General features: G+C 43.6%; 1 protein-coding gene across 1 annotated transcript in view; it reads right to left on the reverse strand.

Annotated features, from left to right (window-relative positions):
• The window catches only part of LOC144114830 (alanine--glyoxylate aminotransferase 2, mitochondrial-like), a 46,777-nt gene that overhangs the window by 26,223 nt on the left and 6,405 nt on the right, over positions 1–14,149 (reverse strand). The window contains exons 3-4 of the mRNA XM_077648816.1: positions 7,884–7,976; positions 4,762–4,834 (exon numbers count right to left, since the gene is read on the reverse strand). Of these exons, the coding sequence (XP_077504942.1) occupies positions 4,762–4,834; positions 7,884–7,976 (166 nt within the window). The remainder of the gene's footprint in view (positions 1–4,761; positions 4,835–7,883; positions 7,977–14,149) is intronic.

Here is a 14,149-nt window from a genome sequence, read left to right on the forward strand (position 1 = left end):
AAAGACTTCAATAAACTTTATGTTAGTTTTCTGCCCGGGTGAATGTCTGATGGGATGTCATTATGTAGCCTTCATAAGGCCTTTTAAAGCTTGCCCTTAAATGCAAGGTGCTTTACTGTTCCTCCTAAGCCATCACAAGCATTCTTGCCATGAGAGGTAGCGAAAAAGTTCCACTCAGCAGAGAGATTAAAATCCTTTTCGTGGTGGCACAAGGTAACAAAGTTCTTTTCATTTTTATATTGGGATGAGGCACTTCTCCAATGGTGCCTCCAATGGTTGGCTCCGGCTCAAAGGTGGGTGGGAGCAAGAGAAAGAACGCAGAGGTGGCGAGACGCATGCTTCCTGAGGTAATCATATTTGCTCTTCCCGAAGCCCCGTCGAGTCATTTGATGCTGCTCACGCATACCATTGCTCGCATAAACACAATATAGATTTCTGAGCAGCACTACAGTTGTGTTCTGCACTGAGGTAGCAGTAAGGGGCAACCATAGCTCATGGTGTGATGCTTAACTTGAAAAATTTTTTCTCACTTAAAGGGTCACTGAGCAGAAATTAAGTTGGCTTGTATCGGTAGAATACCACCTGCTGATCACAAAAATGCCACTCTTACTGAAAACAAAGCTCTTGTAAGGTAGAAAATAGCAAGAACCAAAATACAGGTATCGCCGCCACAGGCCAATCTCGCAAGTACAAGCATGATGACGTCATAGAACAAGAGATGCCACCTTGGAGGAATTTTCCTTCCTACATGGAAGCCGCGAATCTCTGAGGCTGACCAAGGAATGTTGCGCGGTTCAGAATTGAAGTATGTTTTGTTTTAAAACAGATAGTGCACCTTTATCACACAAGGAAGACAGACAAAAGACAACCTGAATGTTGGAAGCAAAGGAAACCGGTGCCTGGCAGTGCCACAGGCGGCCAGGAGAGTTTTGATTTGTTATGGCGCTTCGCGTCTATGAGCTTTGCGTGCCCCGTGGTTTTGTTTTTGACGTGCCTCGATTTGCAAGCGCTGAACAGCAGAGGAACTCCAAGTGCCGATTCAAGTGCTAACTTAGTTAACCTTTGAAGGAGCCTGTTAAGGCTGGTCAGGTGGTTTGGTTTGGTTCGGTTTATGGGTGTTTAACGTCCCAAAGCGACTCAGGCTATGAGATATGCCGTAGTGAAGGGCTCCGGGAATTTCGACCACCTGCGGTTCTCTAACGTGCACTGACATCACACATCGCTGGTCAGATGATCGGTAATCGTACAAGGCAGTTCACAGTATAAAGACCACTTGTGTCTTCGCACGCTCGCCTGGTGAAACATTCCCGGTTGTGCCAGTCAACTTCAAACTACTTAATGGAAATTGTTTATTAGGGACAGGAGGCAAGGTACAAGGCAGTTAAGAAAAATTTCTGATGGCCTAGCTCTGTTAGGCCAGGATATACGTAGCGAAAGCGCAGAGACTTCTGCATCGCAAGAGTGCATTCACTAGATGCGCCTTTATTCATGGTTAAACCTTGAGATGTCACGCCGGAGTGGTAGCGTCTCCGCCTCAAACGCTAAAGGCCCTGGTTCGATTCCGAGCCTCGGCACAGGTTTCTTTTTTTATTCAGTGAGTGGGCGGGGGGGTTTCAGCAGCTCCCATAGATGCCGCCACCGAATACGTTGGTTAGCGGTTAATCGCCGGCTCTGTTAAGGCACGTTTATACTCCAGAGAAAAGCGCGAGCGCACGCTGCACGGCGACGTCACGTCGGCCAAAGCGAGACCCACTACGTTCCAACTGCGCTTGACCGCCGATGCGTTCGGCGGCTTCGCCGCACTCTAACCGCACTGGCGGAGACTTGGAGCATGTCTCTAATTCGCGCTGAGTGCGCCAGCCGCCGCCGGCCCGGCCAGACCGATCTGGCTCCGCGGCGAGGTGCGCATTGTGACATCGTTCAATAGCTTCGGCAGTTGGGCGGAGCTGTTCTTTTCGAGCTCTCGGCTAATTTAATCCATTCACAGTACACATCTGAAGGTACATGCAAGTGGGCGAGAGAGCCCGATCCAGTGGACCCCGTACCTCTGGAAAAGCGCGGAAGCCGTTGATGCGTCGTGCGTCGGCTTTACTTTCAAGCCGCCAACTTTAAACGTGAGCGCCCTTGAGCACCCATCCGTTTTTTGTGGCAAAAAAATTAATAAACGACCTGGCCCTTGCAACCGTGGGAGATCCTCGACGCCGCCTGCTGCACCATGCAACCGCTCCATTCAAGAAATCACAATCCGTTGGCCCCAAAGCCCCAACCAGCTTCCTATGGGCGCGACGCGCCAACCTTGTCCTGGCCCCTCGCAACTCCCCGCACTGGGGTTATAATATTTAATTTGCAACGGCTGCTCACGGCGGAACGGGGAAATGACCCGCTGGTGCCTAACCTAACCGTGCTTCCTCAAAAGCATCGCACGCTCTGTGGGGTTGAGGTCGCTGAAATGCAGGCCAGAGTTTTTGCGAGAACTTCGTCGTCGGGTTCGGGAACGAACGGTATCCATCGTAACGCTGGCAAGATGCCGGTGCAAACATAAACGAAGCGTGGTAGCGACCCCCGATAGATGCCTTCAACGTTCGGCGGCGGTAGCTTTCATTTCGGCTGCTGCTAGACTGCACCGCTAGCCGCCAAAAATCACAGAGTTGAGTTTATGTCACGTTTCACGTCACCCCATTTTATGACATCATAAGAGTGCGCCGTGACGTCATAAGAGTTCTCGAGTTTGAATCGGAGCGGTGGGAAAAACTTTTTCAACTTCGAATCCAAATTTGTTTGAAATAAATGCATCTTTCGCTCGCGGACAAGCGGCAACAAAGCCATGAAATGCTGAACTATCAGGTTTTGCTAACAAAAAAATTTGATAGAGTTCTCCTAATTTATTATTACGAACACTGCTGTACAAAAAACCACAATGCATATGCGTTACCTATAAAAACTTTTCGACCGCAAAAGTGAAATATTAGATTTTTTGTCAATTTTTTAGTACGACCAAGTTTCGTACACGTCTGAAAAATTTGAAGGGCCATCACATGATCAGGAAATTTTTTGCCTCAAAGTTATTCAGGGTAATTACTTTAGACGGTTCAGTAATGAGCCACAAATTTTATGAAAAAGATTGGAGGGGGTTGAATGCAAACTCTGGTTCGTTTGGCATGGAATGATCCCAATTTGCCCTTCATTTGTACTTCTTGATTTGCTTAATAAAAGATAATAGTCTTGATAGTTTCTGGAAGCTTCTGGAATTTCTGCACAAAGATAAGCCAAAGATTTGAAAAAATATTAAGCTATAAGTACACTTTGTGCAGACTTGAGGAGTACTGATACCTGCTATTGATGTTCTATACATTTACTGAAACAGAAAACATTAAAAATCACCTAAATGTAGCAAATCTTGAGTTCAAGTTGGCACCCACTTTTGTCGCCCTGAAGCAATGACATTAATTTAGGTAGCTAACCTCTGATGAGGAGGGCACAGCAATAAATGGCGGCCAAGCTTTCCACAAAATACCCACCTCAAATACAACCTTGGTCCTGGCTCTCTCTGTCTATTTTGCACAACAAGCACCATGCATCGCTTCTTAAACTCTCTACCATGCAGTTCAAAAAACAGGTTGAATCAATAAACCATTTTTGCATTAATTATTAGCGGTGCTAGCCAAAAAATAACATTATTACATTCATCAAAAATAAAATGACAAATTCAAGCAATTATTGTTCTCAGTATAAATTGATTCTTTGGCTCCTTCTCGGTATGTTGCAGATAGGGCTCGGTTGCCACTGTCTTGAAGCGAATGCTGGTATCAAGGCATGCATTTTACATGCGAAATCGGCCAGTGATGAAGACACCTGTAATTCATTTTTTGGTCTTTTCTAGCTTATAAAAACTCTGTTTTCAGTGAAAGTGGTGTCTTGGTGATTAGAATGCAGAACCCTATCGATAGAGGCCAACTTAAATTTGTCCCCAACGTCCCTTTACTTCAGATATCTTTTAACAAGCATTACAGGCTTTCCTCACAGTTATGACTATGAAAGAAAGGTATAGACAGTTTTGTTCTAAATATAGTGCTGCCTACAGAACAGCAGCAGCAAAATTAACTTCTTGATGCATTGTTTGTGAGAGCCACCATGGTGGCTCAGTGGTTATGGTACTCGGCTGCTGACCCGAAAGATGCAGGTTCGACTTCGGCCACGGAGGTCGAATTTTGATGAAGGCGAAATTCTAGAGGCCCGTGTACTGTGCGATGTCAGCGCACATTAAAGAACCCCAAGTGGTCGAAATTATCCCGAGCCTTCCACTACGACGTCCCTCATAGCCTGAGTCACTTTGGTATTTTAAACACCATAAACCATAAAACACTGTTTGTACCAGCTGGACTGGCCACAAAACTAAAGTTATACCTAGAGATCCAAGGATGCTGCTCTAATAAATTATCAGCTAATACGCTGAAAAAGTCATTTCCACACAGCAAAAAACTCATCCGGAAAACAACTGCATACCACTAATACAATCTCAGGATCAAAACTAAAATACTCTTTCCTACACTGCCGCTAACAGTGGCTTGAAATGACAGTCAAAAAATGACTGCCTCAGGAAAAAAGCTACAGGCCACAGTGGTTAGAAAAGTTTGTTTTGTACACTGTAAATAGCATTTCAATCTACTGTTCATGCCTGCTAAAAGTAACACCTGAAATGTCACAGCTTCCCTGCAGTAAATGAAAAGTTTATAAGAACGCTGGCATGGCACACATACTCACCAATATCAGGCATTATTCCATGGCCTTCAAAGCCCCAGTAGTGATCACCAGTTCGGCCAAACCCAGTCTGGACCTACAAAAGCACACAATACATAGTCTTTTAAACTACTAAAAGAACAATCCGCAATATTCTTTAAAAGAAATCATACTTTCTACAAACAGTGCCTTAAAATGAGAAGATTGAGCAAATGAAAAGAGTGAGAACAGCAGCTTGAAGCTCAGTGCCCCCGCCTTGGAGCTCAGTATCCCCGCCTGACCCTCATATTCTCTTCTACCAGCTATTATGCTAACAGTCTTCATGAATGCACCAGGCATATTTTTTTAGGCCAAAATGACCACATCACATTTGATGCACACCATGTTAGCAATGGCCTACATGCCAAGATCCCGGGAGCAATCTCAACCACTTATGCGAACTGAATTTGGCGGCACATGCCAAGGAAAAAATGGGAAGAATAGGGCAAAATCCTAATACGACCCTGTGCAAACGGTTAGGCGTAATAAATATAAGCATCGCTGAACACAAGACACCAGAGATTTCTGCAGGGCCTTCATTAATAGCCTAAAAGCCCACTGACCCATGTTAATGGGTCTCTGAAACACCTTCCGAGGAGAGCACATCAATTCGATCAATCTATGCTTTGTGTTGTCACGAACATCTGAGACAAATCATACACTTCTACATGCGGCAAAGCACCCACAATCGTGTGCAAAAGTTGGCGAGCCCTTTCCGGCGTCTTTTTTATGCTCACATGTCCTCCATTGCATGCTCCTGCGCATGCCAGTTCAGGAATGGACATTGGTTACATTCTTTCAGACGTCAGGCAGCTACCATGGCCACGGCCAGTATGCCACGTTTCTCTGGCGGGTCAGGAAGTTCCACTCCCAGGGGAATTCCCGCACACGTCAGTGATGGGGCCAGCGGAGGAGTCCCAACTTTTCAGCGTGCAAAAAGTGACTAGATGAGAGGGAAAGGCATGAGGACGCTGAAATTAAAATGTTGACTACGGCTAACTCAGCCCCTACAAAGCACATTAAAAAAGTCCTTGCTGGAGGAAACTACGGTATTCGTGAAGCGGTGCTCTTTAACACCTCAGGCATACCACAACTTTATTTGAGCCCCTTTGAGAGCCCCTTTAATACAATGTGTGCCTACATCACTTTGGCGCTCAGTCACATCAATGAAGTATTTTTCTCTCTCAGTGTATTTAAAGGTATCAAAGCAATTTATTTTCAAAGACACAGTATCTCTGCAAAAAAAGCAGAATGGTCAATTTCCTGAGTTGAAACATAGCTCAAAAAACAGAAATCATAGTCGTTTTTTCGTAATGTATTATTTCCTTCAGCAATATTTGTGTGAAGTCAAGCTTGAACATACATTCACAATTGCAAAATCGCCAAGGAAACTTCTACTTGTGCAAAACAGGCACACATATTTCAGTGCTCAAACAAAGAATGCATTGTACATGTATTCACAGATTTAGTTCAGCAGACAAGGGTAGGGAAATGAGGGGCTCGTTATGACATGCATTTGAAGGAAGGCGACAGTCATGGAAACCAAGGAAAGCACAGGGGAATTATCTTTTTCATGTCTGGTGTTGATCAATGTGAACTGGTAGTGTAATCACTTTTTGCCTGAAAACTAACCGATAAGAAAAAGGAGAAAAACAACCACATGCCTCCAGTGAGATTTAAACCCCCAACCTCCATTTGTTGCGTACAGTGCTCTACTAACTGATCTGTGGCAGCGGCTATCTAGGAACCTTCTATTTTTGAGAGTATTTATGTTGCGTGTACCTTTGCCTTGAGAGTGTTCACCAGCGCCACCCCCCGTCTATAGCAGTGGACATAGAAAGTACTGTATTACCGCAAGTGCCACGTTCTTACCTTAGTGTTGCACCCTGAACTTCTTGGCTTTTATATTGTACCTCAGTGTAAAAAAAATTTGAAATCTCTTCATTTGCCTTTCAGGCCGATCTGAAAACAGCTCAGTCAGACCACTTCGTGTGGCAAACTGGCTGCTTCAATCTATTCAGATATGCTTGACGTAGTATGAAGCATGTACAACCATGATGACTATCTAGAATCTAGGTTATCAACATGCACTGCACTGGCTCAGAGGTAATGCGGGTAGCTAGGCAGGACACTGGCAAGTTCTCCCAGGAGACAAAAAACATTATTAAAAAGCATTGTAGCTGAAATGTAGCTGGGATGACAATGATGATATGTAATTATATTGAAGTAGATTTGATAGCCTTTACGCCATGTACCAATTGAATAAAAGGCATAACTGCATGAATAAGACAGGACAGGAGACACAGAAACGAAAACACACCACGAGCGCAGTTTTCGTGGTATATTGTTTTCGTTTCTATGTTTCCTTTCCTGTCTTATTCACACAGTTTTAAATTTATCGAAATGAACCTGCTAGACCACAAGAACATTGTATTACCAATTGAAGTCTAATATGCATGTCTGACAAGATTGCAGTAAGTAGTTTCCTTTATGTGTGTTGATGAGACACAATGTGCTTTTGCTTTTAATAGTTCTCACACAAAGAACAGTACTTCACAAAGATGTTCCCTTCTGCACACTACAGAACCTCATGCAACACATGCAACATGCAGTAGTAAGCAATAGAATGGGAAATGCAGTTGAGACACCAGAGTGTTCTATCACTATATATGCGATTATTTTTTCCCATTGCAAACTTAGCTAACATACTTATCAACATTAAGTCGTCAATTCATTACTGCTCTCTCTTCCATCTTACCTTAAAACAGAAAAATCTGCATTCTAGTCAGAGGCTTTTTAACTGTGCAAACGCCTTTCCATCTTGTGATCAAGCATGCAGGTTTCATCAATGTGGGCTGCCATTTGTAAGTTTCTGCACTGCTAGCTTAACTCTCAAATTATGTCAGTGCTGTTCAAGCAGAAAGGGTGAGCATACAAGACAGACTTCAGAAGCATTTTTAGCTCAAAAAGTCATCAGTGCTTGTTCTACATCATACTTATATTTCTTTCTAAGCTCACAGGCCAACCACATGCACTCAAGTGTAGAGCACTGACATGTACATGGACAATGATAACAGTTTACATTTAATTTAAATAAATACACTTACCTCATCTGCAACAAAAAGACCTCCCTTATCCTTGATCAATTTGTGAGCTTTCTTCAGGTAGCCTTTGGGATATTGAACTGAGCCTCCAACACCCTACCAACACACAGAAAGAAAAACTTTTAGCAGCATATGACTTCAAACTTCATTAATATTGCTGTCCTTATCACTGAACACAAAATCACACTGTAGAAATTTGACACACCAATAATTAAGCATTTTATACATAACTGATTCACATTAAATATAGTATGCAAAGAGCAACACAACTGTTTTAAATTGCAGCTAAGCATCAAGCTTCACAATAAAAACTTTGCTTTAATAAAAGATATATCACATCTTTCTTGAGACACATTGCGAATTGCTGATATATACCTCAATGTAAAAAGACAAGTAGGGCCAACACCAAATTCAATTTTATGGCATGCGACCGCAGCGGTGGCCAAGTGGTTGAGCATCCGCCTCGTATGCGGGAGGTGCGGGGTTCGATCCCCAGTGCCGCCGGGTACCCACCGGTGATACAATGGGTACAAGCTTTCCCCTGGTCTGGTGCTCGGCTTATTTAGGGTGAAATGCTTGGGGAAATCGGTCTTTGACCCCACCTTGAGAAAAAGAAAAAATACCTTGTGACATGGCGCTCTTTGGCCATAGCTGCCCTTGCGCCATAAAAATCCATAATCATCATCATCAATTTTATGGCATGCGAAAAATGTGCCATCTGGCAGTGATGGTCTTCTCCTTGCACGCAGCTCCACATACCACACCGGCAACAAGATGTCATGTGGCACAGAATTCTGGTGGCCCCGTGCACCTTGAGTCAAAGCGTGCACGTACATGTGCTAGTGCAACAGCCATTTAAAAGCTGTGTTCCCTTCTATAACAAAATAGCCACAGGTCTGTGAGCTATACCTTTTAACAAAAACTTAGAACAGTGGCTGAGGTAGGACTGGGTGGCTGAGGTGATCATACTTTTCTATCCATAAGTGCATACCACATACTTCGCACAATGCGTGTTAAATAGCTACACGGATACGACGCCGAAAATGAAACTTCTGAGAATATGCTGGGCTGGATGCGGCGAGATTGTGTGTTTATGGTTTACGGTTATGGTGGTTTAACGTCACAAAGCGGCTCAGGCTATGAGGGACGCCGTAGTGAAGGGCTCCTGAAATTTTGACCACTATGCACTGACATCACACACTACATAAGCCTCAAGAATTTCGCCTTCGTCAAAATTCGACTGCCGCGGCTGGGATCGAACCCGCACCTTTTGGGTGAGCAGCCGAGTTCCATAACCACTTAGTCACCGCGGCGGCCGTTGTGTGTTCTACCCATAGGCTAACATTAAAGAAAAAAAAACTGTTGCTGCATATATTGCGCGATCAGTGTTCCACTACTGTCATCAGCTTTGGCAGGGGAGCTATCTGTGCCTGCGCAGATGACCCTTAGGAGTGCACACCTGCCATTGTGCAAGTGCAGCTGGGTCTCCCTGGAAGTGGGTCATGGTAGCAGAACACGGATCGTGCTAGGGTAAAACTCTCTAATAACCAATTTTTTCCTCTTTTATACATCTTTTCAGACATAATTACTAGGCATGGCAAAAGATGGCATGTGGTGGCATAGTTTTTTGTCATATGTAAGTCGCACCGTTCTAAGAATGCACCAGTTAAAAATCCAGAAAAAAACAATGCCTTATACACGGGGAAATATGGTAACAAAATATGTAAGACACTGCAGTGCTAAATTAAAAATATAAACAAGCACAATAGGCAGAAACAGAAAAGCTCCTGTGCCATTCTTAAACTGCGATCAGCTGATAAGAAGAGTTTTCACATGGAACTATAATGTACACTGCACACAGAGCCACTCTGAGTCATTATGAAAATGGGCGTGTCAAATATGCACCCCATGATGCAGACATTAACCAACACCCAACAGCCTGAACCCAGCTTGCATTTTACGACGATCAAACTTGTAAAGGTACGGATCACAAATACACTCTTGTAAACTTTAAAATGAACTGAATAAAATAAACACATAAGTAACTCCACGCTATCTTATAAATAGGTTGGACTTTTTGGTGCAAACTAGAAAAAAAGTGACAAAAGCATGCAGAATTTAGTTTTAAAAATTCGGTTTTAAGCGAGAATGGTCAGTTGAAAACTGACTAAGTAGGGAAGCCAGAAGCATGATGTCACGATGGTACTGCTAGATAAGCAGCACAGCTGTGTGATTTGAGGTATTTGCTCTGCTAGATTACACACCTCTGCAGACCCTGAAGCACTGCCTCCTCGCCGCCTGCTAGCTAAGGACTGTTTGTTCCCTATCATCATCTGCTCAGAGCAGCTAGTCAGTTAGGTAGGTTTATCAACTGCATGTAGGACATGGACATGAAACCGTGCAAGGGTCTAATGAAAAAGTATGTTCTGGTCACTGTGATGATTGAGCAGCAGTTCAATCGCTGTCATCAACATGCAGACCATGTGATGCCCCGCCCTCACGCTCAACCTAGCGCGACAACCCAATGACAACATGTCAATCTACTTCTTAGAAGCAATTCCACTCTCGTTTTTGTCTGTCTGCTACCTCATTTACCCTGACTGACTTACTCTTTTAATAATGATAGCAACTTTTTTCACAAGCACAGCTCCATGTACTACCATTTCCACATTAATTACTAATAAATAAGCTGTTATGATGACAAAAACACCGAGATAGATTTTAAATTACTTCTGACCAAACACGATTGCAGCATTAAATCATTTGAAAAAAAGTCAGGTGAGTATTTCATTCGTCAAAAATAATATTCACTAAAGAGAAAAAAACTGAAGTCACATTCTGAAATAGACACTCAAAAAAGTCAGCCAAATTTTAAAAAAGAAAGACCAAAAACTCCAAGCCCTACTTATAAACAAGAGGTGGACTTTTCAGTTTGAACACCACACTCCAACCCCTCCCCCCCCCCCCCCAAAAAAAGAAAACAATAAAAGTAAGCTGGATGCCAGTGATTATGGTGATTATGAATTTATATGGTGCAAGGGCATCTACGGCCAAAGAGCGCCATGGCACAAGGTGTTTTTCATTTCTCAAGGTGGGGTCAAAGACCCATTTCCCAAGCATTTCAGCCTAAAGAAGCCGAGCACCAGACCAGGGGAAAGCTTGTACTCATTGTATCACCGGTGGGTACCCGGCGGAACTGGGGATCGAACCCCGCACCTCCCGCATGCGAGGCGGATGCTCAACGACTTGCCCACCGCTGCGGTCAGTAAGTTGGATGCAATTTTCAAAACTGAAAAAGGTCAGCCCGCTTGACATGCACACTAGAGCAATCTGGTTGTGGAGTAGCAGTTACACTCAGTCAAAAAAAAATTAACAAAGTACAACAGCCATAGGCATGGTATTGGCAGGCGTTTCTCTGCTACCTCAGAAACCTCTGCAGACCGGTAGGCTCCACCTCTTCACCATTTGTTTGCTGTCATCATTCACTTAGGGCAGTTACTTTATTTGATTTGTACAAATAAAATTTGATTTCAAAGTTGGCTCCCCCACTGCATCTAAGTACAGTGACGCGGAGCCAAGCATAAGCGTGTCATAAAAATGTGTCATGTTCTGGCTATCACATGTTCAGTAGCAGTCCCATCGCTGCTGTCGACATGTCGGCCATGTAATGCCTCGTCCCATCACACAACCCAGTGGATCAACCCAACAAAAAGTGACAACCCAGTTTTTAGAAGTAGACTTTCACTTGCGTTTTTGTCCGACGGTTCCATCATATAACTTCGATTATTTATTTTTATAGGCAATAGTACCTCCTCTACAAGCACAGCTCTAAGCACTACTATTTGTGCATTAATTATTTGTAAATTGACTGCTCATGCTGACAAAAAGGACAAGATCAACTTTAAGTGACTTTTGAAAGTACCGGAATATAACGTCATATACTCGAAAAAAGTAAGTAATTCATCTGCGGAAAAAATATTCACCCCCAAAAAAACTGAACACTGCATTCTGAAATAAACAGTGAAAATAGTCCGCTGAATGTTCGAAAAGTAAAAACCAAAACTCCGACCCCTACTTATAAATGATCAGCCAGACCAGTCACTTCATCATATCGCTTGGCCATGCCCTCACCATTAGTCTTTTAAGCTAAAGATTTCATTGATTTCCATCAAAAGTTTTCTTTTTCACTGTTCCAAGAGTGTTAGTACATCAGAATGACACATACATGCACCTTAATTGAAGGAGTAGAGGCCCCTAATTTTAGTTGCATGTTTTCTTCTCTGTTATGATGCAAAGACATTAGAATACATAGATCACCACACGGCCTTCACCTACAGCCGCTAGAAAATTTACAATTAAATTTCTTCTTTCACCTGCTTTAGTTTCGGCTTCAACAGCTGAACGATGGCCGTGATATGCCAAAGGACAGTAAAGGTCACTTAAGGCATGAAAAAAAAAAACTGAAATATAATCACTGCTTCTTTATTCGCTGTGATTCTGGCTTTTGAGGCAGGCTGGCTTTAGCGTTGTTCTGATTTAACAACATATCGCCAATTATGCTGCAGTTTCTTTGATGCCTCATGCGACCTAAAGTCATCTTTGACATCACAACCATTGTTCAGTGTTAAAACTGAAACCAAAAAAGCATCAAGAAGAAATTAAATTATAAATAGAGGTGCGCGAATATTCAAAATTTCGAATATGAATCAAATATGTTTGACATCTGGTACATATTCGTATTCGAGAAATTGTTATCGAGGATTTCCGAATATTCGAAAATTGCCAAATACTCGCCAGCGATCATATACCACGCCGATTTTCAGAAATTCGACCGTGGCAGAACCCACAGTATCTGGGCAAATTATCTGACGATCGAGTTTAAAGTTCCATAAAAACAATGCAAAGGTCCTGTTCCCTTTCTTCTCCGTCGTTTATTGCGGACCAATCGCATTCCAACGTTGCTAGGCTGAACCTGGTTTGTCAAATTCCGCAAGTGGGATTTCCCACATACCACAAATGCTACGTACAAGATGACCGACGACCCGCTTCGAACAACCACAATGCGAAAGCGTATTTTTTTATCCTTCCGTAATATGTCGCATACTTAATGCTCACACCCATGGCATTCGTCCTGTCGCCTTCATAACTCTCCTAGCGTGAGGTCCGCCATCTCGTTTTGGTTCACTGCGATATGCGGGAAAGCCCACTTGTGGAACTTTGCGTGAGGTTACCAAATGGGGTAGTCGAGGTGTCTCAGCAGGGCAAGCGATCGTGTAAAAATCCCATTTACTGCATGGTGCATATTAACCCGTGCATCACTTACGTGGATATAATGGCTGGCGTGAGAACGATCGGATGGCCCATGTCGCTAAGCCAAAAAATAGCCTGGCCGTGAGGCTTTGGTTTCTGAGGTTTGCTGCTCGCCCATGGTGACGGCAGCTGCCGGCCTGCGCATTCGCCGGCAGTCCAATCCCAGCTCCGCGCCGCTTTCGGATGCCAACTGGTGCGTCGCTGGTCTTTTTTAAGAGCGTTAGCTCTAGCTCATCACGAGATTTCGTGGGGCCTGCTACAACCCTTGATCACAGCGCCATCTGTGGCAGCAACTACTCATCACGTTTCGAAATTTCATGAGGTCTCTTACCACCCTGAGATCAAAGTGCCATCTGTGGCTGCAACTAGAAAACAGCGCATCTCGCATTGAGACTTGTAGCGCCATCTACAATAGCATTGTAGAAACAACCACCTGCCATGTGCCAATGATGACGTCACGGTCCAATATGGTGGATAGAGGAGGAACTATGTGAGTATGACATCAGGGGACGAAATGGCGGTATAGTTTCGGCTTCTCAAATCCAAGATAGCGGCCATTAAAATTGGTTGTGCCCTCTCATCCTTAGCCCACCCCCCTACCAAAAAATATCCTAAAACAGGTAGGAAAACTGTCCCGTTACGGGACCGCTATACATGTATACATTCGTTCCACTATATATACTCCGACAACAATGGGCACCCATCCGGGGGCAGTTGTATACCGAATTTGGTAGGCAAATAAAACCCTATGGGTTGTGGTATAGAAATAAAACCACAATTACATAATAGGTAAACATTGTATACATGCAATTACTAATTGAAGCGTCACCATATCACACCACAAGCCGAATTCTACGCCCACCTTGACACCCCAAACGAAGCAAATTTTGTTTTGGGACGTATCTTGAGGGGGTGCAACTCAACAATGGGTAGACGTGCATCGTAATTTCTCTTATAGA

This window comes from Amblyomma americanum, chromosome 1 (genome assembly GCF_052857255.1).
Source record: "Amblyomma americanum isolate KBUSLIRL-KWMA chromosome 1, ASM5285725v1, whole genome shotgun sequence".
In the NCBI taxonomy this organism is placed as follows: domain Eukaryota; kingdom Metazoa; phylum Arthropoda; class Arachnida; order Ixodida; family Ixodidae; genus Amblyomma; species Amblyomma americanum.